Here is a 26,698-nt window from a genome sequence, read left to right as displayed (position 1 = left end):
CCGCCCCCTCCCCGCTGAGGCGCGGCTGCGCCACTTCCGGCCGCCCTTTGCCCTCATCCCCGTGTGCCGCTTCCGGCCGGCGCCGCGTGCGCCTCCCGCTGCCGTCTGCGCATCCCCGTCCCGGGAACGATCCCGGCAACGATCCCGGCAACGATCCCGATCCCCGTCCGGGAACCGTCCCCATCCCGTGCTTCCCCCTGGCAGCGGCCCTGGGCAGGTAAGATGCCAGCCCTGCCCGCTCCAGCGGGGCCGGCTCCGTTGCTTGCCGTGGGAGGTGTGTGTGTTCCTCAGCGAGCCCAGAGGTGAAGCGTGCCTTGACGGCTTTCGCTTTGTCATGTGCTTTCCATTTAAAGAAGCTTTGTGCGTCTAACAGCTTGCCTGAAGTTTGTCAGCATAGGGGTTCAGCGCTGTTTTTTGTAGAAGTACTGTTGGCTAATAATAAGCAACGGTGTAAATAATAGTATAAGTGCCATAAGCAATAATATTACAGTAGTAGCAACTACTTTAATTTATTATTATTTATTAGTGGTAGTAAGAAGTGAATTGTGGCCTAATAAGCAAGCTAGTGTTTATTGATTGAAATAGTAAGGTTTTATATATTATTTTATATGCATATTTTATATACATATACTATCTTATATACATATGCTTATGGCTTAGACAAAGAGGTAGCAAGTCATAGTAATCATAAGTAATTAATTAATAACTAGCGTTCAAAAAGTAAAAATGCAGGCCAAGCTTATCTCGTGTGTTGCTCACAGCTTTCTCCTTGATGACTGAAGCTGGTAAATTCAGGCACTGAATACAATAAAGACTGGTTTAGGCAACATATGGTTAAAGCAGTTTTATGAATATATGTGTGATGTATCTAAGTGCCTTAAAAATTAATACTGTAATACTTCAGTGGAGCTGGGCAGTAGTAAAAAGTGTTATGGATGTGCATATTTTATATAATATGCATTTATTTATAATATGACCATTGCAACACTTCATTGTGGTCAAGTGTTAAATAAATCCATTTGGATGTGAGTTTCTGTTTTGTCCCTGACTAGCTAGAGCAGCCATCCAAAGTCTTTCTTATTTTGGGGGTAGTTCACTCATGTCACCTCAGTATTTGTAAGGAACACGCACAGTAACTCTGTGTTTCATTTCTGCTTGATCATTTGTCCCAGAGCAGTTGCAATCATGGCATCCATGGAAGAAAACTTTCCTCGAGGGGGCATCCAGAAGAAACCTGCGGAAGGAAAAACACCCAAGCCAAAGTCAGAGCGGGACAATTTGTTTGATGTATGTTTGCATGCTCTTGGTTAATTTCTCAGAGCTCTTCCACTGTCAGAATTTGACTGCAGCCCTCTCTACCTGTTCCTTCTACACTAAACTTTAGAAGGGACTCCCAAAAATAGATGTCTGCTGACATCCCATCCTCCTGATCTCTGAAAGATCCCTGATACCTGTTACATCTTGAATATGATGACTGAGAAAGTTCAGTCAGAATTATTGATCAGGCTGTAGCTTTTAAACTTCCCACAAGCATCTCATCCCAAGGTGCTGCATGGTGAGCCTGGTGTTTCTGGATGCAGGCTAAGTTGGTCTTTCTGTTGGTAGAGTGTGGTGCAGATCTCTTGCACCACTCTTTTCTGTTCCCAAGATTGAGCTTTATAAATTATTAGCCTCGATTCAGCCTTATAAATTATCAGCCTCAGCCCAAAGGAGGTACTTTGGAAGACTTTCATGTAGACAGACAGCAGTTAGCAAGATGGTTCTCTTTTTTTGTCCAAATCAGTATTTTGTTCATGGCAGCAGAGTTCTGTCATAGTGCAAAATTTGGTTTTTTGTCCACTTTTATTTTTTAACCTTCTGTGCTCGTAATCTGCTTTAGGTTCAACATGAAGAAAAATCCCAGAAAAGAAAAAGGAGCCAGAAGGATCCAGAAAAGCCAAAAAGGTTCAAGGCAGACAAAACTGTTAAAGGTGCTGTTAAAGACGATGTTATGAATATTGGACCACTCACAATTGAGGTTGGTGCATAAGTGTTTGATTCTGTGTGCCTCTCTTTGCTGGGCTATATAAAAATGGCATGTTTTTCTTCCCTAAACTGCCAAATACATCTGAGATCCAGTACAGAACTTACGTGCTTATCCCCCTGTTGTCACTGACTTGCCAAGATACCCATAGTATGCTATTTTTCCTGTTTTTCCTCCCTAAACTGCCAAATACATCTGAGATCCAGTACAAAACTTACCTGCCTATCCCCCTGTTATCATGGACTTGCCAAGATACCCATAGTATGCTGTTTTCCCTGCTCTCCCAGGCACTCAGTGAGGGCATGCTGCTCCTTGGCTGTATCAAAGAGGTCAGTGACTACGAGCTCACCGTCAGTTTGCCCAACGGCCTCTCCGGGTTTGTGCCGGTCACGCAGATCAGCGATGCCTACAGCAGCCTGCTCAGCAAGCAGGTGGCCCAGGGAGAAGTCCTGGAGGTGAGACCTGGGACAGGGCCTGTGATTTGTGCTTGGAGCTAGAGAGTGTTGTTAGTACCTCAGAACCAACTCTGAGGTCTTGCTTAGGAGCCTGACATTGACCTAACCTTGGTTTGGAACTGGATTTTCCAAGCAAACTTTGCAGTTTCCTGGTAACAGCTGACTGCTAGAATAAAATAAAATGAAATAATCAGTTACCCTGTCTGTCTGGTGTCCACAGTGCCTAAGTTTTCCCGAGGTGCTGTGGAATGTGGGATTATCACTACCCCTTTGCTGGTGGTGTTTTTCCCTGCTGAAGGGGGAGGCTGGGTTAGGGTCACTGTTGGCTCTGTAGATGTTTCCTCAGCTGCACTCTCCTGACTCCAGCCCACAGAGTGTTTTTAAGCAAAGCCTCTCAGCCTTGCTGACATGACATAGTGTCATCCCTGCTTCTCTGTTGGGATCCTGGTGTTTGTGGCATTTCCTGCCTGTTACTCAAGTGTTGACAGAGAAACAGGACTTTCTTATGGGATTTTGTTTTCAAAATCTGCTTCAATAATGAATTCTAGCCTTATGTTATTTAACATTGTAAAAATTGTATGTTTCTCTGTTGATCATGTTGCTGGGCAGGAGCTGAATTCTCTCCCAGACCTGTTTTCTCCAGGGACACTGGTCAGGTGCATTGTGACCAGCATTGAGAAAAGTGACGATGGACGCCGCAGTGTCAAGTTATCGATTGACCCCAAGAAGGTCAACAAGGGCCTGAACTCTACAGCACTAGCAGCAGGCATGGTAAGTTGTCTAGGTCTGTCAAAGCCTCTCTGGGCTCTTGCATTTCAGTTTGTCCTTACATGGGATCAGAGCAGAATGTGGAGCTGCTCCCACCATGAAGGTGACCTGTGAGGAGAGGGTGGGTTTAGTTCTTGTCTCCAGGTTGTCATTCATGAAATGAACTAACTTTATTCTGTTTCAATATGACCAAATTATTTAAAGATTTCTTTCTGAGTAGGTTTCTTTGTTAATTTTTACAGAGAGTAATATATAAAATAGCTTGCAGAGGTGCTTGGTTGGTTGCTTTGTGTTTTCAGCTGTATTATTGTATGCACCTGCTATTTTTGAGCATCACAATTATTTTCTACTAGTTTGTGAGCTCCGTATGTGTATAGCGAGATAAAAGTAGAGTGAAGTCCTCATTGCTAGGTGAGCTGTGTAATAAGAAAGAATGTAGTTCTTGGTCTGAAAAGCTCAGTTCTCAGTTCATTCAAAACACTGGAGTACTTGGGTGGTGAATCTCTTACCATATGTTCATTCATTAAAGACCCAGCTGATTCATTACATTGCTGAGTTGCAGTGCTTTCCTCCCAACAGCTGCTCTCTGGTTCTGTGTTGAGTGTGGAAGACCATGGCTACCTCATAGATATTGGTGTCACTGGAACTCATGCTTTCCTGCCTCATCAGAAAGCCAAAAATTACATCAAAGCAGCCAAGAAAGGTAAGAAGTAGTGCAGGAGAATCTGATGGTTAAAATGGAGGTGTAGAATGACAGGGATTAGTGTTTATTACATCTGTGGTTTAGTGCACCTCGGTGGGATTGGGTCAAGGTGGGGTCTTTGCAGGTTGCTGCAAACAGCAGTTTTGTGGCTGGTCTGCAGCAAACCTTTGTGTTTCAGCCTGTGATCTGACAGACTGTGTTCCAAGCCCTGCTGCAGTAAACTTCACATAGATTGAGAGGGAACTCTGTAAAATCTTTGGAATGAGTGGGAGGAAATACTGAGTGTGCCTGCAAAAGGTTTTATGCTGTGACTTATCTTTGTAGGGCCTGACTTGAAAATAGGCCAGAACCTGAACTGCCTGGTTGTGGAAGTGAAGAATGAGGGCAGGGTGGTCTGTTTGTCCATTGACCGATCGGAGGTGGCTGCATCCATTGCCACAGAGCGACAGAACTGGGCACTCTCTAATTTATTGCCAGGGCTGGTGGTGAAAGCTCGAGTGCAGAAGGTAAGCTTAATTTGGGTTGCTTTTGTTGGGTTGGTCTTTTGAACGTTGATGAAGGCAGGAGACAGGTGAAGCAGAGATGAGAGTTTATGCCCTGGAAAATTTCTGGTTGGTCTCAGTAACTTAGCACTAGCAAACGTAATCTGCTGGACACTTCCCTCCACTGCATTCACCTGAGCTCTGATCTCAGTTCTGGTTGTAATGCCCTGAGTATAAAGGCTTCAGGCTGGAGCTGCTGATGGAGTTTGAAACAGAGCAGGATTAATTTTGTGTTTTCTGGCCTTTACTGCTGAAGTATTCAACAGAATAGCAGTAGTCTTCAGAATACGCACAACATTATCAAAAAAACAGAAGGATTGTTTTTTCAACAGTGTGCAAAGCAGAATTGTTAGCAGTTTTTCTGTCTCTTGTGATATGCTTGTTGATTAACACCGACAGTGCCATTTTTTGAAATGTGTGAATTGCTCTCTGTGCTGCATGAAAACTGAGTGTGGAAATTTTTTTGGCATCTTTTTGTTCCCCTTCCTAGGTGGCCCCACTTGGGTTGAAACTGACTTTTCTGTCTTACTTCACTGGCATTGTGGATTTCATGCACATGGACCCAGAGAAATCCATGAGCTATTCTCCAGATCAAGTGGTAAGGAGGGTGGAGGATGCCTGGAGTTGGTAAGAGATGTTGTAAGCAACATAACTTCTCCAACATTTCTGTGGAATCTTAAGGCCGATAGCTTCTTTCATATCTTTTACTTGAATTACTATTGTGACTGCTTTGAAGCTGTAAAGAACAAAGCCATTCCTGGAAGACTTATTTGGGAAGCCTGGAGATCTGCAAGGAATAGAAACATGACTTGTGTGGTCATGTTCCCCTCCCTGCATTGATACCAGCCTAGTCCATAAAAAAACAGACAAAAGCAAAAATCCCTCCTTGGTGAGGCTGTTAGAAGCGAGTGATGTCTTAGCAGCAATACTGGAAAATGCTTGCATGTGGACAGAGAGTTGAGGTAGCAAGCAGAATGTCCTTGAGCACGAGTGAGGTGCCTTTTCCCCTTTTGTTCAGTGAACACTCTGTGTTCCAGGTGAAGGCCTGTGTGCTGTCCGTACACCCCACGTCGCGCGCGGTGCGGCTCACGCTGCGCCCGCCCTTCCTGCACGCCGGGGGAGCCCCACGGCAGCTCCCCGGGCAGCTCATGGGGGCTGTGCTGGAGGAGGCCACCCTGAAAGCCTTCTACAAACAGTTTGGGGCCGTCTTTGAGCTTGATGATGGCATTCTAGCATTTGCACGGGTAAGTGCCAGGCTGGTGAGGCAAGTCCTCCATATCTATCTTAGCCTGCTGGGAAAGGGGGCTGGGAGAGGGTTTGATTTTTTGCCTTTATCCTCTTTGTGAGGCAATACAATAAAGTTAAGATAGCATGCAAGGTGTTTGTTAAATGATACATCCCCTTGTTTGAATTTAAATGTAGGAGGGTTGTTGTGGAAGAGCTGGTGAAACCTGCACAAAGAGAATGTTAGAGAAACAGATTTGTCAGATGCTGGCACTTCAACCTAAGGCCCATATCAGTGCTTTCACTTTCCAATCACTCACTTGTTATTCCTTCTTTTCTAGTTGAAGCATCTTTCAAAAACCAGAAAATCCTTTAAACCTGAAGCATTTAAGGAAGGTTGCAAACATAAATGTCGTATCATTGACTACAGCCTGATGGATGAGATGTGTATTGTATCTCTGAAGAAGTGAGTATGACAGACTCTCCCAGAAAACTGGTTGAAGAATTAGAAAGGTTTTTGAGAGTGGAAAATTATACTGCTTTGCTGGACTGAAACTTGCCATTTGGGGTTTTTGACTTGTATCTATATTGTGGCACATCAGCTTGTGTGGGCATCCTGCACATATTCACCATACTCTGTGGAATTGGGACACCATCAGTATTGTTGGTGAGCTGAGGCACAAGGAGGCTAAATTAGTTCTGCCATGATTGTGTCAGAAGACCATGGCTCAGCAGGAAATCGAGCCTTGATCTTGCAGCTCATTTGTATTATAAAGTCCCTCTTAGTACTTCCAACTTTGTGGCTTTAAGCAAAGCAGATAATGGGTTCTCCTTTCATGAGGCCATAACTGTGTGACTGTCACCTGGAATGGAGCATGGTGAACCTCCCTAAACTTTGTGTCCTAAGAGCTGTTTTGGGAGATTGGTCAGTTGGAGTAAAACACAGCTCTGGAGTTGTAGAACACTGGGCAATGTGTGGAATAATGGCTATTTGGGACAAGTCAGAGATGGGACTGTCTTGTCTTATCCTGAGTTTCCTTCAAGATCACTGACTGGTCTCTTTGTGTCTCTTCTCTAGCCAGATTATTGAAGCACAGTTTCTGCAGTACCAGGATATCCACACAGGTGATGTGGTGCAGGTGAGCTTCTGAAGGACCTGAGCATGTTATACTTCAAACAGTGATCTTGCCAATGTGCACTTCTTCTGCCTAATATATGTGTCCAGCTTCTGATCCAGACTATTGGGAAGAAAATGAGAAAAACCTTGTCTTGCAGGACTTGATTAATGGAATGCAATACTCTTCTCATTTTGTTCATGTTTTTATTCATGATGGCAAAGGCAGTCAAATTTTATCTATGGTCAGTCATTTATTTGTTGCCATAAGTGTATTTTTAGAAAGACTGGAGTGAAAGAAATGAAAACTTGCCTTGCAGTCATGTAGTCAAAGTAAAAGTTCATGGTTGAACAATCATAGTGAACTGATGGGCAGAAATTTACTCATTATGATTTTTTTGTCTGACTCATGGCTGTATTGGATATGTCTCTGGAAACAATTCTAGTTTGCTGGCATCAATAGGGATTTTGCAGAAGCAGTCTATGCTTAAAGAAAAGAAGCTGTACAACAACCTTATGAAGTATATAAAAGTTAATGGGTCAGATTGGTTGGGTGGAATGTAGTTTGATCTAAGATTACTTTGTTTTTTGAATGTGATTAGATTTAGTGACTGTAGGTGTTGTAGTGTCTCAGCTGTTTCCTACCTGACCACAGTCTGCTTTTCATGCTGAATTCATCAATTTTCCCCCTATTTTGGCTCCTAGGGCAAAGTGCTCTCTCTAAAGCCCATTGGGATGCAGGTGAAAGTGGCTGATGGGATTAGAGGACTTGTGCCATCCCTCCATCTCTCTGATGTGATCCTGAAGCAGCCTGAGAAGAAGTTCAGCATAGGAGATGAAGTCAAGTGTCGGGTGAGAGCTGCCAGACAGGGTCTTCAGCTGCTTTGCACTCTTCTCTTCTGAGTATGTAGCAGCTGAATTGATCAGGCAAAGACAGACATGCTTTTTGAACCTCTGTACTCCATTCTTGTAGGTACTAGAGTGCAATCCTGGAGGAAAGAAGCTGATCCTTACTCTAAAGAAAAGTCTCGTCCAGTCAAAGCTTCCAGTCCTCTCAAATTACGAAGATGCAAAGCCAGGCCTGATCACACATGGCTTTGTAGTGTGTGCAAGGGAGTTTGGCTGCATTGTGAAGTTCTACAATGATGTCAAAGGTCTGGTACCCAAGAATGAGCTGGGCTCGGAACCCATATCTTGTCCAGATAAAGTCTTCTATGAAGGCCAGGTAATTAATGTATCTCTGCTGTGCCATGTGTTTTAATGTGAAAGAGAAATCTGCAGTTGGCTTCAATGTGGATTTTCCTGAGGAACCAGCTACACCAGGAGATGTTTATGTGCTTTCACTTTATTAGTTGTGCTCCATTGAAACAGGGTAGGCTGTTAAAAGGGCAGCTCTTCTTTGGCTATGTCTGACTTGTCTTTGTTTCTAGGTTCTCTCTGTTCTGCAGGAGAACATGGTCATGTAACTTGATTCTCAGTAGAAGTCTGGAGTTCAAGTTTCTGCTGTTTCTCCTAAGGAAGTTTAAACTCTTACCTACAGAATCATAAGGATGATGTTTTCTGCCTCAGTGTTACTCTGGTTATCCTGCTGGTTTCAAATTACAGGCACTTTCTAAAGTGTGTTACTCACAGTTCTGGTTTTTGTTGTGGGCAAAGTTACAGAGATCTCAGCCCTCTTCATTATTTTTTCTGGTGCTTTTCTTTGTCTTTAATCTTGTTATTTTTTGGTTGGCTTAGGAGAAAGGTAATTTTCTAGTCAGAATTTCTGACTGCAGATCTGGATTTTATTCTCAACTCTGCTACAGACCTGGTACATGCTTTCAGAAGGTCATTTAATGATTATATACTTCTGTTTTCCCTCTGTGTGATCAGAAGGACATTTGTCTGTGGTTGAACTTGTTAAGTTCTAGCACTGGCCTGCTATCCTCAGGTGTGAGAGAAAAGTGTACTGTGCGGTGGTAGCAAACTGAGGAGGGTCAGCTGAACTTAACTTGTGTTTTATAAATTTTTTTTCCCTGTAGGTTCTTAAAGTAATGGTCTTAAAATGTGAGCCTCAGCAGGAAAGACTCTTGTTGTCCTTCAGATTATCAAGCAAGCCTGGCCCTGGGGACAAATGGAAATGTACTCCAAAGGAGAAACAGGAAATGAAGTACCAACTAGGAGAGGTATTGGATTTAGTGGCTGATTGCATTTTAGCCTTTTCCTACTCATTTTCCATATGATTTGGTGTCACTTTGAACAACTTTGCTTCAAGGAAGCTTACAGTGATCAGGAACTAGTATTAAATGTGCATTTCTTACTGTGTGGTTGACCTCCTGGATCAAAAATGGTATCTCAGTTTTCAGAGGTCAGGATAAAGGAATACCAGGAAAGTCTTTTGGAGGTACCAATTAGTGCTCCTACTCCAAAGGTGGAATCCTCTTTTTTTATTTTCTGGATGCTGCTGATTTTCTTGCTCCAAAACCAGCTGCTTTTGCTCCCTGGAAAAGAACAGCTTTAGAGAAATTTGAAGTGTTTCTCTGTTTTCGCAATGAACAGTTTTCAACTCCCTGCAGATATTGCTAATGCAGGAACAGGACAGCTCTAGTCTTGATGAAATTACTCCCTTCACCCTTCAAATGAAAAGTCACAACCAAGAGAATGTTTCCAGTTCTTTATTTCTCTGGGAGCTGAGAATTAGTTTTTATTTTACCTGCAGTGTTGCCATGCTTCTTAGCTCAACCCTATTGATGTGAGAATTTTTCATGTATAGCTGGGAGGCAATGTCAGATCCCCTGCAACACATCACATCCCATCCCCTGTGCATCAAAAGATATGAGTTCAAAAACACTTGGAATTTTATATCACTGTACTTGTTCTCTTTTCAGATGGTTGATGTGAAAATCTTGAAGAAGAAAGATAATGGTTTAGAAGTTTCCATCTTAGAAGATGAAGACAATGTGGTAGCCTGGATCCCCAAGCTGCACCTCTCTGACTTTGTTGCTACCGCCAAGCTCCTGTGGCACTGTCTTCAAGAGGGAGATGTCCTGCCCAGAGTTATGTATCTAAGTGACAAGGGAGAGCACATTGTATCCTTTGCCACCTCAACCAGGCAAACAAAGTGTGGGGAAGGAGGTATCTCTCAGGATTCCAGAGTATCTGTAACAAACATAAGATTATTGTAGTTACTGTGAGGTGGAAGTGCCTGCCATGCTAATGATACTTTAAAGAGGCTTTATAACTTGTTCTAGAAGTGGGGCTCAGCTGGGGCTAGAATCTCTTCAGAACTAGGTTGTGAGCTGACTTGTTTTCCCAACCAGCTTCTGGGCTGTTAAACCTATCACAACCTTGGGAAAAATTTGCTGTTTTGATATCAAAAATCTGAACTGAATTGTTAGGAAGTTGATATTTCTGCTACTGTGAAGCATGTATCATTAATGCTGAGCAGTTTAAGAGACATGAGTTGCTAAATTTTTTTAAAGGGAGACCAAGACAGAAATTGGAATTACAGCATTTAGCACTCCTGTACTCTCTAACTTGCAGCAAGTGCTTTAGCCCAGTAGTTAACAGCACTGAGAGATTTGCTTGGCATCGTGCTGCTTTCATTAACCTTTACACATTTTTCTTAACTGATTGTTCAGATCTTGAGTAGAAAGTCTGCAGTTATTTCTGCTGTACAGGAGGAGCAAGTTGTAAGAAGCTTCTCTGAAATCCAGCCTGGGATGCTGTTGACTGGTTATGTGAGGAATGTGATGCCCTTTGGAGTGTTTGTGGAGTTCCCTTTTGGTGTGACAGGACTGGCACCTAAAGTGGTAAGCAATGTCTTCCCTTCAGTAAGCAGCATGTGTGTGATCAGGCTGCTTGAAACATGGTTTTAGCAAAGGTACAGTAACAAGGAGGGAGCAACTGGGCTGCAGGCCCTGCATTTGCACAGCTTCCTGCTGCAGGGTAAAAGGGTTCAGGTTTGCCTTTTAAATTACTTCCAAAATTAAATGAAGCACTTCATTCAAGTGAGCTTAAGCTTCAACAAGGATTTCATGTGATCTCAGTAATTAATTTTAATTGGTGGGTTTTTCTTAGTCTTTGTTAATTTCTCTTATGCATTTACATGAAGTCATAACTCAAACCCTGCTGAACAGCTCTGTGGGTGGTTGATCAGTATCAGCTGTGCTCAGTAACCTTGCCTTTGCTTCCTTTGCACAGAGCATGAGTGACAAGTTTGTGACAGACACCAAGGACCACTTTGTGGTGGGACAGACTGTGATTGCCAAGGTGATGAGCATTGATGAGGAGAAGCAGCGTGTGCTCCTCAATCTGAAGGTGTCTGAGTGCAGCTCAGGAGATTCTGCTGCAGAGAGCTTTGGCCTCCTGAATCAGTATTTCAAGGAGCTGAAAGAAATCAGGGACTTGCTGAAAAGAGGTAAAGATTGGGAATGTTCTGCTAAAGGGTATCAGGTCAAAAAAAAAAATGGTGCTCTAGAGGAAAAAGAAAAGAAAAACATTTAGGTGAAGAAAGTTCAGTTTAAGCAAAGACTTCACTTCCCAAAGTAGCTTATTAGAAAAAGGATGTGTGTGCCATGTCTGCCATTGACAAGAGGCTTTTTGTAAGTACAGCTGGAACAAGCCAAAGAAATTCCTCTTTTCATTGAAGTCTCCTAAGCCTCTTGCATTGATTTTGGGTCAAGTGCTTGTGATAACCCAAACACAGTACTCACATGAAGGGTGAGTTTGTTCAAATAGATTTACCTACATGCATTATAGGTCCTCCTATAGGTTTTCTCACATGCTGTTTTTCTAGTATTTTTATCAAATTCTGACTTTCTCTTTTTAGATTCTTTCTATATCCAGTAATTTTTAATGTTTGTTTTCTGTAATTGTGAAGTGCCTGGTCTGTTTTGTACTTCTAGTGTTAATCTGTTTTGCTTTCACATTTTTCCAAATGCAATGCTGTGTGCCAGTGTTCTTATAAGATAGGAAAATATTCTCTAAAATTATTAGGTCCTTAATGCCACAAAAAGGGTTTCTGCTTTGATTAACTCTTAGAATTTACTTTGTAGTTCTACAGGTTCATGAGCGTAGGCTTTGTTTTCCCTTATGAAGGTTAGATTAATGCTACATGTACCACTGAACAATGTGAAGGCTTGTCTTGGTTTTGTGAAGAAACAACATAAGTAAAACTGATTTCCCACTTTTTCTTCCCTTTATTTAGGAGAGCCCAGCATTTGTGAGTTGGTGCCTGGGAAGAGGGTGCATCTGGTTGTGCAGGATGTGAGGGAGGATGGCTCAGCACTGTTCAGTGGCAGCTCTGTCACAGGCCTGACTGTAACTGCCACCCGCTACCATTTGGGAGGTGAGGGTCTTTCCTTTGCTTGTGTCAGTTTTCAGTCTTGTCCTTTGAAACCTCTCCTAAAATGGATTCTGCTGATGAGGAACTAATAGGGAAAAGTCTAATTGGAGTAGGAATGGCCTTGAAGAGTAGTTAAGTTTCCCAATGTCTTGCTGGCCCATTTGTGTGATTCAGAAAATACGATATAAACCTCCTTGTGCCTCTGTTAATTTTGTCTCATATTTTGGGCATCTAGCTTGTGCTCAGAGATCCTTAGTTGAACCAAACTGTATAGAGACAAGTATGAGTACAAGCTCCAGCTTTCTTGGTTTTTTTCTTCTTCCTTTAGAAAGAGCATACTCCAAGGAATACCCATCTGAAATTGCTGTCAATTTTTCTTGAAAAATCAATGACTTTAAAACAGGACCGTAATTTTCCAATTAAAAAATTAAAGTGTCATATTGTGCAAAACCAGACATATATTTGCTGAAGTAATGAATAAACCATGAAAGTAAGATAAGTCTCTAACTTCAGCAGAATAACCCCAGCACTTTGTGTCAGAAGAGTTTCTTTTTTCTTTTCCTTAGCAACAGATAGACTGATGAGAGTTTTGCACAAATGTTGGGAAAATCTTTTTTATGTTATCTTGACCTTGTTTTTAGTCAGCCCTGTCTTTATTATTTAAGAGTAGTGTCTTCATAAAATCAACTTTGTTTTTCCAAGAAAGATCAGACTTTTTCCAAATACAAAGCTCTCTTTTTTTTCCTCATTGCCACTAATGTTAGAAGAATCTGTTCTTAAATAGACTTATTATATGTTTAGTACTAATTTGGTTCAGATACAATAGTAATTAAGCAGTCTTTGGTCATCAGGAATTAAACCTTACATGTTTGTCATGTAGCTCTATCACAGTTGCTCAGAATTCGTCATTGTCATCAGGATATAATCTCCTTATTCTCATTTGCAGACAAAAATATTGCTCCTGGTGAGAAAAGGAAGGCATTGATCCTTCATGTGGATGCCCTCACATCTGAAGTGTTTGTTTCTCTTCGGGAAGAACTGTTAAAGCAAAGGCCCAAGCGAGTGAGTATGTGTTCAGTATTTGGGTTGGTGTGTTTCTGCTTGTCAGGCAAACTGTAGCTGATTAATAAATTTCAAGGGTGGCTGTTTCCTCCTTTAGAGCTGTGGGAGGTAGAGAGTGGAGGGAATCCAGATCTCAGCAGGGGAAGTCACTCTGTCTGTCCATTTGTGTCTAGCGGCTCCGAGAGAGCTCGCAGCACTCTGCGGTGGTGCAGCACATCACAGAGCACTTTGCCATCGCGTCTCTGCCGGAAACAGGCCAGCTGGCAGCTGTGCCCATCGCCTGCCACCTCAACGACACCTTCCGCTTCGACTCGGAGAAACTCAGGGTGGGACAGACAATCTCTGCCACCTTAAAATCCGTGAAGGAGAACAAGCACGGGGTCTTGTTAGCAGTACAGGGCCCGGCCAAGAAGAATGTTTTTGTGAGGGTGCGGAACGAGTCAGAGACAGCGCTGGAGGAGATGCTGCCTGCTGTGAAACACTCGCTGTCCCCGGGGGATGTTGTCACCGGTACCGTCAAATCTGTCAAACCCACCCACGTCACTGTTGCCATTGATGACAAGCTGACAGGTTCAATCCATGCGTCCCGGATCCTGGATGAAGTGCCCATAGGCTCTTTTCCTACTTCCACTCTGAAAGCTGGACAGAAAGTGACTGCTCGAGTTATTGGAGGCAGAGATGTGAATACTCACAGGTGGGAGGACATGTACATGGTTTTGCTTCTGGAGGAATGCAAAGGATGAAACAGTTTGTATTTCAGTTGAGGTCATCTAGGCCCTCTACAGATGCTGTTACAGCTGCCTTTGCTGGAGTAGTTGACGCTTGAGGAAATCTGCTATTATATTCTATCCCAGGTTCAGCTTTCAGTAAATAAGCTTTCTACCTGTGCCACTGTGTTTATCTAGAGTATAGATTGCAAGAAAAAAAGATGTCTAAACTTTTAAAATCCTGTTGAAACCTTAAATACAGGCCCCAGGGACTAAATGGGCTGGAGTATTTTGGTTACCTAAATTGCTACTGCAGTAGTGATAGGAAGAATTGGAATTGGAAAGCTCTTGCAGTTTTAGAGGGCTTGCACCTGGGGTTTTTTTTGCTAGTACAGAGGCATTAAATGTGGGCCTGGGGAGATCATGAGAAACTTTGATCCTTTTCCTCTTCTTTAGGTGCCTGCCAATCACCCATCCACACTTCACACAGTCCATTCCAGAGCTCAGCATTCGACCAAGGTAAGTGTTGGCCTTTGTGCTGTCTGCACAATCTTTACACGTCTTGTATCCTTGGATGTTCCATCCCTTGTACCTCTCATTCATGAAGGAGCTGGCTGTGAGCAAGGACCTCCACATGTAGTGCAGTGAGGCAAGGCCTCTTACTCTCTCTTGACCTTAGCTGTGTTAAATATCATAGTGCTCTCCTAGCACACAATTTCCTTTGATTGTCCTTTTGGCTTCAGGTTCTGCCATTCTGGACTCTCTCGTGTCTATTTCTGTCAGAAAGATTTCCTCTTACAATCAGGGAAGAATGAATTCCTGGCAGAAAAAAATGCAGCTGGGGAGGGGTGAAAGACATTGTCACAGTAGTACCAGCTCACCACATTCCCCATGGTTTCTAACTTCCATCTTCATCTTTAGACCAAAGCTGTTGTACTGATGTCCTCTTTCTTCTTTTGCAAACAGTGAACAAGAAGGGGAATTCACAGCAATGCTGAACCTTAAAGAAGAAGGTTCCCTCAAGAAACTTGGACTCTACGAGGCTGGACAGACAGTCACCTGTTTTGTAAAGAAGGTGTGCTCAGAGTCTTCTTAGAACGTGTGCTGGGGGAGACAGCAAGTGGGTGTGACCTTGGGGCGCCTTAGCTCAGACCTAAATATTGAAGACTGGTCCTCATTAACTGTGAGAGTGGCCTGTGGCAACTGCACTGCCCTTCTTGGAGGGAAGGTAGAGGAAGGAAACAAAAATTTTTGGTACTTGGTGGAGTCAGGCTGACTTGTCCTCTGTTTGTTGCCAGCAGGCTCTAGTAAAACGGCCTTGGAGTCTGCCACCAGCACAAAGTACACTCACTCCTGAGGTTACTTGCCTGTGAACCATAGCAGTGTTGTGCTTCTAAGAACAGAATCCAAACCACCATTCTTGCTTGGTGCAGAAGCCAAGGCTAGGCTAGTTCTTTTTAGCCTTAAAAAGTAGTGAAAAATTCCTGCCAGAGAAGGTTTTTCTTTCCCCCAAGGTCTCACACTTGGGGTCTCATGTCTTCATGACACAAGGTCTCATGTCTTCATGACACTCTTATTTGGTGTCTTTTTAGTATAACATGCTCAAAAACTGGCTGGAGGTGGAAGTTGCCCCTGACATTCGAGGAAGAGTTCCTCACCTGCTGCTGTCTCTGAACACCAAGGTAAGAGGCTGTTACTGGTGAGCTACACACGCTTTTTTTTTCCATATGCTTGGCCACAAATAATGGCTGTAGACATTTCTGATGTCCATGTGAACCCACAGCCCAGTGCTCTGCCCTTTAGGCATTGCTGCCCCTTGCTGACAAGCAAGTTCTGTGCCTGTAGCTGGTTCAGTTCAGGATAGCAGAGCCATTGAAGCAGTGCTGAGCTATCAGTCAACTGCACATCAAAGATGTTTATAGGAAGTGTAAAGGTTCATAGAGGAAACACTGTCAGAGTTGTGCAAAGCTTCCTTTCTGGAAATAAGTGTAAATGTGTCTTTTATTTCAGGTCTTAAAACATCCAGAAAAGAGCTTTAAAAGTGGCCAGGCAATATCAGCTACAGTGACTGGAACAGATGCCAGTGAAACATGCCTCTGCTTGTCACTCACAGGTATTGTGGAGCCTTAACAGAGGACCCCACCACATGTGATGCTTTACTCAGAGTTGGGCCTGCATTGACTCCTCAGATGATGTTCCACTCCAGAGCCAAGCTGTGCCTCTCTGTAGAACAGAACTAACCCCTGGGAACCTGACCTAGATGGAGCAGCATCTAAGACAAGCAAAGTTATATCTCTAGAATAAAGAATCACTTTCCTAGTGTCACAGACTGAGCCCTTCTCTAAGCCCTTCTGAACATATTCCTTTCTAATCTCAGATGAGAGGTGGTACATTTATCAACATTTGTTTCAGTTACTCTGGATATGGGAATTGTGCAAGTAAAGGTTACATTTGTCTGGGCTACCAAGGCAAACAGGCTGTGAACAGAGATTGCATAGACTGCACCTTACCAAAAGTTTGTGGGTTTGATATGTGACTAGGCAACTAAAATTAGCTACACTAACTTACTACCTCTTGCTTCATATTTTGAAGTATTATCAAGCCTTTTCCCTCCACCTTTTCCAGGAATTCAGTCACTGGAGCAGGATACCATCTCTGTAGGCATGGTAACAAAGGTGACTCCACATGTTGGCTTGACCATTGCACTGCCAGGTGGGAAAGCTGGCAGAGTCAGCCTCTTTCACCTGAATGATACTTACACAGAGGATCCTCTGGGGAACTTCAAAGTTGGCAAGATTGTCAGGTCAGTAATTTTCTTCCTTGTTCCTTCAAGCTGCAAGGCTTAGAAATATCCTCCTTCAGTGGCAGGCTTTTCACTGCCTTGAGGTAGTGCCAGACTATAAGGTCAGTCTGGGGCAAAGAAGTGATGCTTCCCTTGTAAAGGCTTGGGTGAAAGTCTTGTAGTTTTCATTTATGAAGAAGCTGCCTTCCTTTTCAGCTGCCTTCATGGACTGTCTTTTTGAGAGTAGTTACTCTGTTAGCTAAGGTGCTGATGGGGCTAAGGGTAGCCAGGCATCCCAGCTTTGCAGTGGTTCCGTGGGCTGTTTGGCAATTGAGTTGTTTTTACATTTGCACAAGCAATTGCATTTCCCTGCTTCACATACTTTTTGGGAATGTTGGAGAGTGCAACAGGCCAAGTGATTTCAGGTGTAACAATCTTTAACTCTTTTTTCCTGGCAGTAGAGACTGAGTAAGTCAAGTAGACATGTTTCAAAAGTCCTTTATGTAGTTTTATGAACTGTTGTGTCATGCTGGTTTGTATTAGATAGAAAGTCCTTAAAGGAAGAGAGTGTTTCTTTTTCTGCTACTGCAAGTATTTATTTTCCACCTGTGGCTTATTTTAGTGTGTAAAAAACCTTTCTGTTTTCTCCCCCACCTCTGCCATGCAGGTGCTACATCCTCTCCAATGAGAACGGTAAAATCCAGTTGTCTCTCCGGCAGTCCCGGTATGTGTCATCCCTCTAGTCTGTTAATTTCCTACTAGTGAAAAAAATGATCATGAGATACACTTATGATTTGTTTGGGAAGATCAGTGAGAAGTGTTAAAAGAAATGCATTTTTGTAAGGGGTGATACTTGTTCCTACTTCAGAAAGATTTTTTTCCTGTGAATCAGCAAACATTGAAGGGTCTGACACTTAACATAAAGCTGCTCTAGTGGGTCCAGATTTAATTTCTGTTTGTCACAGTTTCTAGGCCTGCCTTATCTTTTTTGTTTGCTTATTTGGGAAGAAAGTTCTATCACTGAATTTGCAATACAAGCATGTTATGTTTCAATGTTCAGCTGGATTTTAACAGTTTTGATTAAATAATAGACTTAGCCCAAAATGTCTCTTAAAACTGAGCCTCTTGCTTTGTCTTCCTTATGGAACAAAAGTGTGGAATTAGCTATCTTAGAAGTAAGTGGGGAAAACACCAAGCAAATGCTGTGCAAAATTTCAGACAGCATTTTGCTCTCCTCATTTTCTTAGTGTCGGAGAAAGCCAGGCTGATGTGTTTGGCTCTGTTTGCAGCAGCATGTGTATTCCCTAATGCTAGGTAGAGCTTGGCAGAGATGCAGGTAGTCCATTAGTACATTTCAATAAACAGAAGGGTGCCTCTGATCCACTATGGTTTCCAGAGAGTACTAGCTGTTGTTAATACTGATGTATTTTCTGCTGTCCAGAGCAGAATGTGAATTACTCAGATGAGTGCTTTAACTTCTACCCTCTCTTTTCTTTTAGGCTAAATCCAAAGATAAACAGCAAAGTGGAGGATATTGAAATAACAAGTATTAAGGATGTTAAAAAAGGCCAGCTAGTGAGAGGCTATGTCAAATCAATCACTCCATCAGGTGTATTCTTTGGGTGAGTAACCTGAGAAAATTATTCTGGCAAATGATGAGATTTGGAGAACTTATTTTGAGTGTACAATTGTGGAATCTTGTTTGGGGATGGTCTCTGGCATAATGTGAGGTTGCAAAATGAATTTACTTGTGGAAAGCAAGATGTCATGGATACTGTGCTGAGCCTGTGAAATTAAAGTAGGGAAAGTTAGTGAGACAATTTATAGAACTGATGATGTCATAAATGCCCTTTATTTTGCTTTCCTCCTGCTGTAGAATACTTATTTTTGGTTTTCTTCCTCTTCTCAGATTGTCCAGTTCTCTCCTGGGCCGAATTCTGTTCCAGAATGTTTCTCCATACTTTGTGCAGAAACATTCCTTATATGAAAAGTACCTGCCTGAAGGAAAACTCCTCACTGCCAAAGTACTTGGGTAGGTCCAATGTTCTTTAAAAGGAACTATGAATTAGAAGAGAGGAGAGGATGGAAAGAGGGAGGATAAAAGACAGGAAGGTTTAAAAGAAGTTCAGATCCTTGCAGTCATTGTAAATGCTCTGATTTTTTTCTTATTCTTCTGTCCTGTTACTCCTGGCAATGCACCACAGGGTAAATAGAAAAGAAAAACATATTGAGCTCTCTCTCCTGCCTGAGGACACTGGGATGCCAAGTGTCTTGCCTGAATCCCTAGGCCTACCACAATATGGAGCAGAGGAAGAGAAAAGAGAGACAGATGATGAGAAAAAAGAAGAAGAGCCTAAGCTGAAGAAAAAAAGGAGAAGAGGAAATGATGAAAGTGGTCAGGTATGGGTGTGATTGCACAGGATACTCTAAAGGACATTGTTGGTTCAAATACTGAAGAGACTGGGAAGATCCCAGTCTCATCCCAGAAGGATAAGGCTGAAAAATTATACAGACTAGGAAAAAAAAGGTTATATTGCATTGGAGATTACAGAGATCAAAAACTATTTCTGTTGGGTGGGAGCTCACTGAGATAACAGCCCAGCTGTGTTTCCTGTCCCTTTGGTCTTTGCACCCCATGTAGATGAGTGTGGGTTTATTCTCCTCTGTCTGTTAGCTGAGAGGGAAGAGGGGGGATGCTGTGCCAGGGTATTGCCCTCTCTCTGCTGCCAGGCTCTTTACTCTGTGATCAGAATTGCCTTTAGGATTGCCCTCCACTCATTTCCAGTTGCAGGAGGCAAAGCCAAAGAAGAAGAAGATCTGCCCAGCAGATGAAAATGACAGTGGAATTGAGGTGTATTACCGTGAGGAGGAAGAGGATGACCAGGAGGAAGAGGCAGCTAAAAAGAAATCTACGGTGAGAAGTTTGGAGGAGAACATGAGCCTGAAATGACCTTCTAGCCCTATTGATATGTGTCAAGTTTAACTTTATGTGTAACGTTTAACTTTAAAAGTACAAGAAGTCAATAGTACTGAATGGAGAGATGCCACAAGCAAAGAGCAGTTGTCTGATCCCAGTTAAAAAACTTGAAATTAAAACCCAGGGCATTTTCTGTCTTCCTCCAAACAGGTAAGGAAGCCTGGTGAAGCTCCCAGGCTGCAAGTCTCCGTGGGCTTCACGTGGGGTGAAGACAATGCAATGGATATACCTGTGCTGGATCAGAAGGAAGAGAGCTCAGAGAGCGAGGAGGAGGAGGATGTGCAGTCCAAGGTACTGTGTAATTGTATTGTCTGCACAGGAGACACCACACAGTGGCTGTAATGTGATGTTTTGGTATTTGCATGTCTGTCTGCCCTGTAGCAAGGCCTTTTAACAGAAGGGAAGGTCTTTGGCAGCTGACACAGAATTTGTTCAGTTATTTTGATCACTGACTTCAGTAGCAAGTACCTCTGAAGCAGAGGAGAAAAGGCCCAATTTTAGCATGGCTGCATGAAAAACAGGTTTTCTCATGTTGACATATTAAATAAATAAGTATTTAGAGTCAAACAAATGTTTTCATGAACACAAAACTTTTTTTATTAAATGTCAGCTCTGTTTCTTACTTTCCTGAGTGGCATAAATGTACAGAACAACCTGGAGGTGAAAAACCTTTTAAGTTATAGTCTTCTTATTTAGCAAAACACCAAAAAACACCAAAAAAGAATCTTCTTTTATGCTATAACCTTTAGAAAGGTTTTCCCGTGAGAGCAATTCAGCAAAATCAGAAACAAGCTCATGAACTTCTTTTATGTTTGCTCTTCAGGATTTCCCCTGTCCCTCAAACTCACCTCTGTAAAGGCAATGCATGGCTGATGCTTTATTGCCCAAGGTAACAAGGCAGAGAACTATGGCACTGTGAGTTCCAAATTTAGCCCTGAGTCCCCCTAGTGATCCAGCAGCACACCCAGTTGTACATGGGGAGAAATTGTGTCAGATTTTTACAGAGTATAGGAAGGTGATAGTGAGTACTGGCCTGGGGAGTAAAGATGGAAGAATGAGAGGGAAGGACAAAGTGTGGATCCTGCAGCTGGTGTGCCAGACTAGCAAACTATTTGGTCCCTCAAAGAATTTCATTAAAAAAAAAGGAATTTCATGTAGTACTGCTCTTCTTTGAGGTGTGAGCTGTGTAAGAAGGGGTGGGGGGTGTTTATCATTTTTATCCTCTTTTAAAACAGTTGGCCTCATCTCTTCCTGTGGAAACTGCTTAGCCTTGGACATACTGAAGTCTGGCTGTGCTTTAGCTGGACCTGCCTATTCCCCCATGAAATGCCTGCCCTTCCTCAGTCCTCCTGTTTTGCTCTTTCAGCTAAAGAAACGAACAAAGAAGGAGAAGGAGCTGGAGAAGCAGAAGAAGGAGAAGGAGCTTTGCAAAGTGGAGGCGGCTCTCATGGACCCGAGCCGGCAGCCCCAGTCCGCCGATGACTTCGACCGCCTGGTGCTGGGCAGTCCCAACAGCTCCATCCTCTGGCTGCAGTACATGGCTTTCCACCTCCAGGCCACAGAGATTGAGAAGGCCAGAGCTGTGGCAGAGAGAGCACTTAAGACTATCAGTTTCAGGTAATAATGGAGCTCTGACTCTCTATGCCCCAAAGAATAAATCATGATGGGGTAGTTGTGGTGGAAGAACATTGATACTATCAGTATGAGTCTGTGTGTGGAGTGACAGAGTGTTTTAGTGAGCTCAGAAGGATTAAATGGTAGCAACTGTCAGCTGGCCCTTTGAAGGTCTGGCTTGAGTCACCACCACTGACCTGCTGCAGGTCATGAGCTCAGGAGCTCCTGAAGGTGTCACTGAGTGCACAGACATTCTTCTGGGCAGTCAGAAGTGTTTGGAAGAGCATAATGCTGCCAGTGATGTCCTTGAATCAAAACATGAAACAAATGGTGAAACTCCTGTTGTTTATGCTGTAGGGCTGTACCTTAAATCATCTCTACTGCATGTTTAAGTATATTGTGATTTCTTGACTCAACCTTCTGGTTTTTAATTACAAACAACAATGATAAAGACTGTAGTGTGAATCAACTGCTGTGCTCTATTTCAAAAACGGTGTTTCAAGGAGCAGTGTGTCCTGTTTCTTGTCCTGGAGGCCTGCTAAAAGTCAGTCACTCTGTGTAGGTTAGTTTGCAGAAACCTGGTGAAGGCTGGTAAAAGGCTGAATATTCTTGTTTACATCTGCTTTAAGGGAAGAACAGGAGAAGCTGAACGTCTGGGTAGCTCTGCTGAACTTGGAGAACATGTATGGTACTGAGGAGACACTGATGAAGGTCTTTGAGAGGGCAGTTCAATACAATGAGCCTCTGAAAGTCTTCCAGCATCTGTGTGACATCTATGCCAGTTCTGAGAAGTACAAGGTAAGACAGTGCAAGCAGATCCCTGGCATGTATCCCATTCAGGCATGCCAGTAAACTGCAAATGCTGCCTGTGTAAGCTTCCAGCTGTCAGATGTTGGGCCTGTCCTGTTCTTAACTAGAATTAATAGTTGTGATTGAAAGTGGGCAAGGATGTATTGATGCTTGCTTTTATGTCATAAGTGTTCAGAGACACCCAGCCTAAGAATTAAAGTCTTAAACCTACAAAGCTTTGTTATTAATGTGTGATGTAACCCAGCTTTGTCCTTCCAGCAAGCAGAAGAATTGTACCACACCATGCTGAAGCGTTTTCGTCAGGAGAAATCCGTGTGGCTGAAATTCGCCTCTTTCCTCCTCAAGCAAGGCCAAGCTGAGGCTACACACAGGCTTCTGGAGCGTGCCCTCAAGGCTCTGCCCACCAAAGAACGTAAGCTCTCTGCCCCAGCCTTAGTGTGAACCTTATGTAGGCAGGGGCTGGGCTGCTCTCTGATATCTCTGCCTCTGACAGCATTTGTAGTGAGTGAAAAGTGCAGCCAGCTGACTCTCAGGGTGGGGAACTTTCAAGCTGGATGTCACTGCTAAATGCACCTCTGCTAAAGGCACCAAATAGAATTTCCTGTGATGCACAAAAACAAAGCACCCAAATCAAAGGCAGCTTTGAGTTTTACAGCCTTCTAGAAAAGTTCACTTGGTCTAAGCTCAGGTTTCTGGGACTGCCCATGGGTGCTGCATGATACATTATGAATATAAAAACAAACCTTCCTCTTCCACAGAGAGCTGAAATGGGAAGTGTACTGTGACCCTTCTGTGTCCCACTTTGATCCCACCTCAGTCCAGAACCTCTTTACAACAGAATCTTTTGTCTCTGGGTAGAGATGGTGCTGTCTGTGCCTGCCTCTGTTCTGTGTAATTCTCACTCCTGTTTGATCATGTGGAAGAGAGTTGCTGTGATACCCTAACATGTCATTACTTTTCCCAGATGTGGATGTCATTTCAAGGTTTGCACAGCTGGAATTCCATTCTGGGGACACAGAACATGCCAAGGCCCTCTTTGAGAGCACCCTCAGCAGCTATCCCAAGAGGACAGACATTTGGTCCATCTACATGGACATCATGATCAAGCATGGCAGCCAGAAGGAAATCCGGTGAGCTGTGGTGCAGCAGGCTGGGAAGGGGCAGAACACACCTGAAAAGAGCAGAGGTACCCTGCAGTGTGAGGTTGTATAGGGCTTCCCACAGCACAGCAAAAGGGATTTTTTTTTTTCCCAAAACTGGGATGTGTGGAAGTGCTTATTCTTGCTGGGACTGAGGAGACTCCAAAAAGTTCCATAGGGCAGAGGGGAACTGTTTTGTAAGTTGTGGCCTGCATGACAGAAATAGAAGCCTTGCACTGAGGTTCACCTGTCCTTCTGCAGGGATTGCCTTATATCTGAAGGGTGAGATCAATCTTGAATAATCCATCTTTGTAACATAAAAATGGAAAAACATATTTTTTCCATTTCTTTTCCTGAGAGGTGAAAAAAGGAAGTAATTTCCCACATCCACTTAATGAATCCATGGTCCAATGCAGTGTCTGGATCTTTTGTTTAAGTTGACCAGCAGCCCTAGTGTTCAGCAAGCAAGTGGAAGGCTTCTACTTTGAGATTTTGGCCAATTGTCAGGAATCTCTTTCTTCCAGCACCAGCACTTTGCAGCAATTTCCCCTGAATGTTTCCCCCCAGACTTTCTGCTCTTTGTTAAAAGACATGGTACAGGGCTTACATTGAATGCTGTCACAAACATGATTTGAATCACTTTGGTTTCTTGCAGAGACATCTTTGAGAGGGTCATACACCTGAGCTTGGCACCAAAGAAGATGAAATTCTTCTTCAAACGCTACCTGGATTATGAGAAGAAATTTGGTACAGAAGAACGTGTTCTGGCTGTTAAAAGAGCAGCACTTGAGTATGTGGAGACCAAGAGTTCCCTTGCTGACACCTAAGTGTGGTGCAAGTGAAAGCAGAGAGACTTAGCTTTCCATGCAGTGTGGGAACTGAGGAGTGTGGAGTTCTGCTGTGACTGTCCATGCACAGTTTCTGGAGAATATTGGTCTGTGACCAAACCAGCTTGGAAAGAACAAACAAATGAAAAGATTTGATAAATGTTTGCAGCTTTGTCCAGAAGTTACAAATAATCCTGTTGATGACATGTTTTTAAATATAGACTGGTTTATAATCAAAAGAAACATCAGCCATACCTGTTTTACTTTGCTGGGGAAATGCTGCAGTAATGACACACTGCTTTTAAGCACAGTAATGTCTTACAATTTGATTTTTCTCACTGTTAAGATGGCAGAGAAGATTCCTGTCTTTTGGATGAATTAACACTTCCAAAGATGTATCTCAGGTGCCTTTGTGCTCTAGAAATTGGCAGAGCAACACTGGATGGTGGGCATAGCTGAAGCTGAAAGGAACCTCTTGATGATGATCTTCAAGCTCCTGCTCAAATCAATGATCAGCAAGACTAGGTTGCTCAGGTTCACTTCCAGTTTGGTTTTGATTTCCTCAGGAATGGAGACTTCACAACCTCTCTGGGCAGCCATCTGTTGTAGCAAGTTGCTAGGGATTGATGACAGAAACAATAGTGATTTTCAGTAGTCATTTTCTCTTAAGAGAAATCACTGAGGTCAAAGAAAAAAGTGTTTTTTCTGTGCTGAAAAAAAACCATCCCAATGTAACCTGCTTGGAAAAAGCCAGGTGTTTTGGGTACTTGAAAAAGCTGTCACTGATGTCAGTGCCTTATGGTCCTTATCCTTACAATTCTGTATTCCTCTAACTTTCCACTGAGATGTGGATATGATCAGCCCAGTGTTTTACAGAGGCAGAACTTGAGGCAGGGGGAAACAGGGTAAGCAAACAGATGTGATTACCCGCTGTAGACCCTAGCTTTGAAATACCAAACTTGAAGAGTCTTCCTCATTGTAGGTACTCTAAACTCAAAATCAGAGCTTTGCAGGACCCAGCTCTTCTGCCTCTGTGAATGCCCAGTGCTGGCAAGGCTGGATGATTCAGCATCTATTTCATTCCCAAGTCCTTTGGGATCCAGAAACAAGTAATTTCACTTCTTGCCCCCAGGGAGAGCAGGGTGCTGTACTCAGATTTTGTTTAATGATCTTGTAGTGGAGGAGGCTGATTACAACATCCAGTAGCAACTGCTGCCTTTTTTAAAGAACACAGCTTCAGTGATGGTGGCTCTTTCTTTTGCTTTAATTAGTTGCATAACAGAACATGTAAATAAGCGTTGCAATAGAAACCAAGATCCCTCTGAGGTATTGTTTCTTCTTCACTACCGGTGCTATTATACTGTCTGTAGTAGGCAGGAGAGGTGAAAGACCTGTGTGTAATTCTCTGTGCTGGAGGAGCCTGGTTTGAACCCATCTTGCTGCTGGGAGCTGTGACCTGTGGGCTGTTCTGTGATGGGATTATTGTTGGTCTTTGGAAGAGCAGCAGGGAATGTGTGAGCTCACAGCTTGTGTGATCCAGCATGCCAGGGAGATGGGTGGCTCAATTTCACTCTTGGCATTTCAGTGGAAAATCTAACCTGGCTGCTTGTGCTTGTGTGTAAAACCATCTGGGTTAATGCTCCTCACCTCAGCATTGTCACTGGGGGACACTGGGTGACAGGAGCAGCAGGGATATATTCCTAAGGGTGCTGATGTGCCAGAAGAGGCAGAAGCCTGGGGCTGTCTCATTGGAGACCACACTCAGAAGGGTGGCAGAGAGGAGAAAAACCAAATCTCTGCAATTACAAACAAATTTCTGAGTGTAATGTCTTGCTCCACTCCTCACTGACAGCTGCCCACTCAAGCATGCCTCCCCAACAAGAGGGAGGGAAAACAGGCAAGCTGGACAAGCCCCTACCCCATCCCAGCCAATGGAAAGAGAGTGGATTTAATACAGGAGAGAAGGGATGCAACCAGAACCAAAGATGGTTTGTGCTCATGGTTTATTCTTAGGATGAAAATCCATTCTCAAGCATTACGTGTCTTTCCCCTTTCCTTCAAAGGAGGGAGGGGGAAAAGAAGGAACTAGAGTGGAGGTGGTTCAAAGGAATAATTGGGACTATCAAGGAGGAAGGCAAGGGAAATAAAGGAAGTAAGAGGAACTCTGCTTTGTTTCAGCAAGTTACCTCGTGTCTGCTGGCTGTGTGGGGGTGGCGTGTGCATCTGCATGTTCGCACTCGAGGGCCAGCGAGAAGAAATGCAAATGAACTCTCTTTCATCTCAAGTTAATGCAATTTAATTTAACTTCCATCTGATTATTTCTGTGGATTAGTTGATGAAGCTGAGAGCCAAGCCTTCCCACAAATGCAAAGCAAATCTGTGGAGAGGCTGAACAGGGATCCTGGGATGCATCGCCCATTAAGCGGTGTTCCAGCCTCTTTATGTGAGGGAGTAGCCTGCAGCTCTTTCTTGCAAGACACCATACTTGTCAAAAGCTTTTTAAATAATTTTCTCTCCTTTGCTGCAATTGTGTATCCTGATATACAAGATTTGTGCTACTCAATGCAAGAATAACTAAAAAGCCATGTTACTAACTTGTAATATGTGATAATGCTTTGAAACATT

At 43.2% G+C, this 26,698-nt stretch overlaps 1 protein-coding gene across 3 annotated transcripts; it reads left to right on the top strand.

The window, feature by feature from the left end:
- Nucleotides 1-62: 62 nt before the first annotated feature.
- PDCD11 (programmed cell death 11) lies at nt 63-26,698 on the top strand. 3 transcript variants are annotated; one of them, XM_064716455.1, is made up of 36 exons: nt 63-217; nt 1,178-1,287; nt 1,880-2,017; nt 2,311-2,478; nt 3,088-3,249; nt 3,826-3,949; nt 4,274-4,455; nt 4,982-5,089; nt 5,529-5,735; nt 6,057-6,181; nt 6,794-6,854; nt 7,535-7,681; nt 7,803-8,054; nt 8,851-8,994; nt 9,697-9,897; nt 10,450-10,620; nt 11,012-11,228; nt 12,018-12,158; nt 13,102-13,217; nt 13,391-13,911; nt 14,381-14,443; nt 14,891-14,999; nt 15,517-15,606; nt 15,935-16,037; nt 16,550-16,727; nt 17,374-17,430; nt 18,206-18,328; nt 18,616-18,738; nt 18,911-19,106; nt 19,492-19,620; nt 19,834-19,974; nt 21,050-21,300; nt 21,927-22,095; nt 22,366-22,519; nt 23,072-23,237; nt 23,902-26,698. In XM_064716455.1, exons 2-36 carry the CDS (start codon nt 1,186-1,188, stop codon nt 24,071-24,073), a joined length of 5,511 nt encoding a protein of 1,836 aa, XP_064572525.1. In that variant the 5' UTR covers nt 63-217; nt 1,178-1,185; the 3' UTR covers nt 24,074-26,698. The 3 variants fall into 3 exon arrangements, with proteins under 3 accessions (XP_064572525.1, XP_064572526.1, XP_064572523.1); XM_064716456.1 differs by having other exon boundaries at nt 1,173-1,287; nt 19,498-19,620; XM_064716453.1 differs by having other exon boundaries at nt 1,173-1,287.

The sequence above is a fragment of the Zonotrichia leucophrys genome, chromosome 6, assembly GCF_028769735.1.
Source record: "Zonotrichia leucophrys gambelii isolate GWCS_2022_RI chromosome 6, RI_Zleu_2.0, whole genome shotgun sequence".
Classification (NCBI taxonomy): Eukaryota; Metazoa; Chordata; class Aves; order Passeriformes; family Passerellidae; genus Zonotrichia; species Zonotrichia leucophrys.
This window is presented reverse-complemented; position numbering and strand designations above follow the sequence as displayed.

Coding starts and splice junctions, on each gene's coding strand:
- PDCD11 (XM_064716455.1), top strand. CDS start 1,186: ATGGCATCCATGGAAGAAAACTTTCCTCGAGGGGGCATCCAGAAGAAA. Junction 22,096..22,365: donor CCAGTTCTGAGAAGTACAAG/GTAAGACAGTGC, acceptor TTGTCCTTCCAG/CAAGCAGAAGAATTGTACCA. Junction 22,520..23,071: donor GGCTCTGCCCACCAAAGAAC/GTAAGCTCTCTG, acceptor TACTTTTCCCAG/ATGTGGATGTCATTTCAAGG.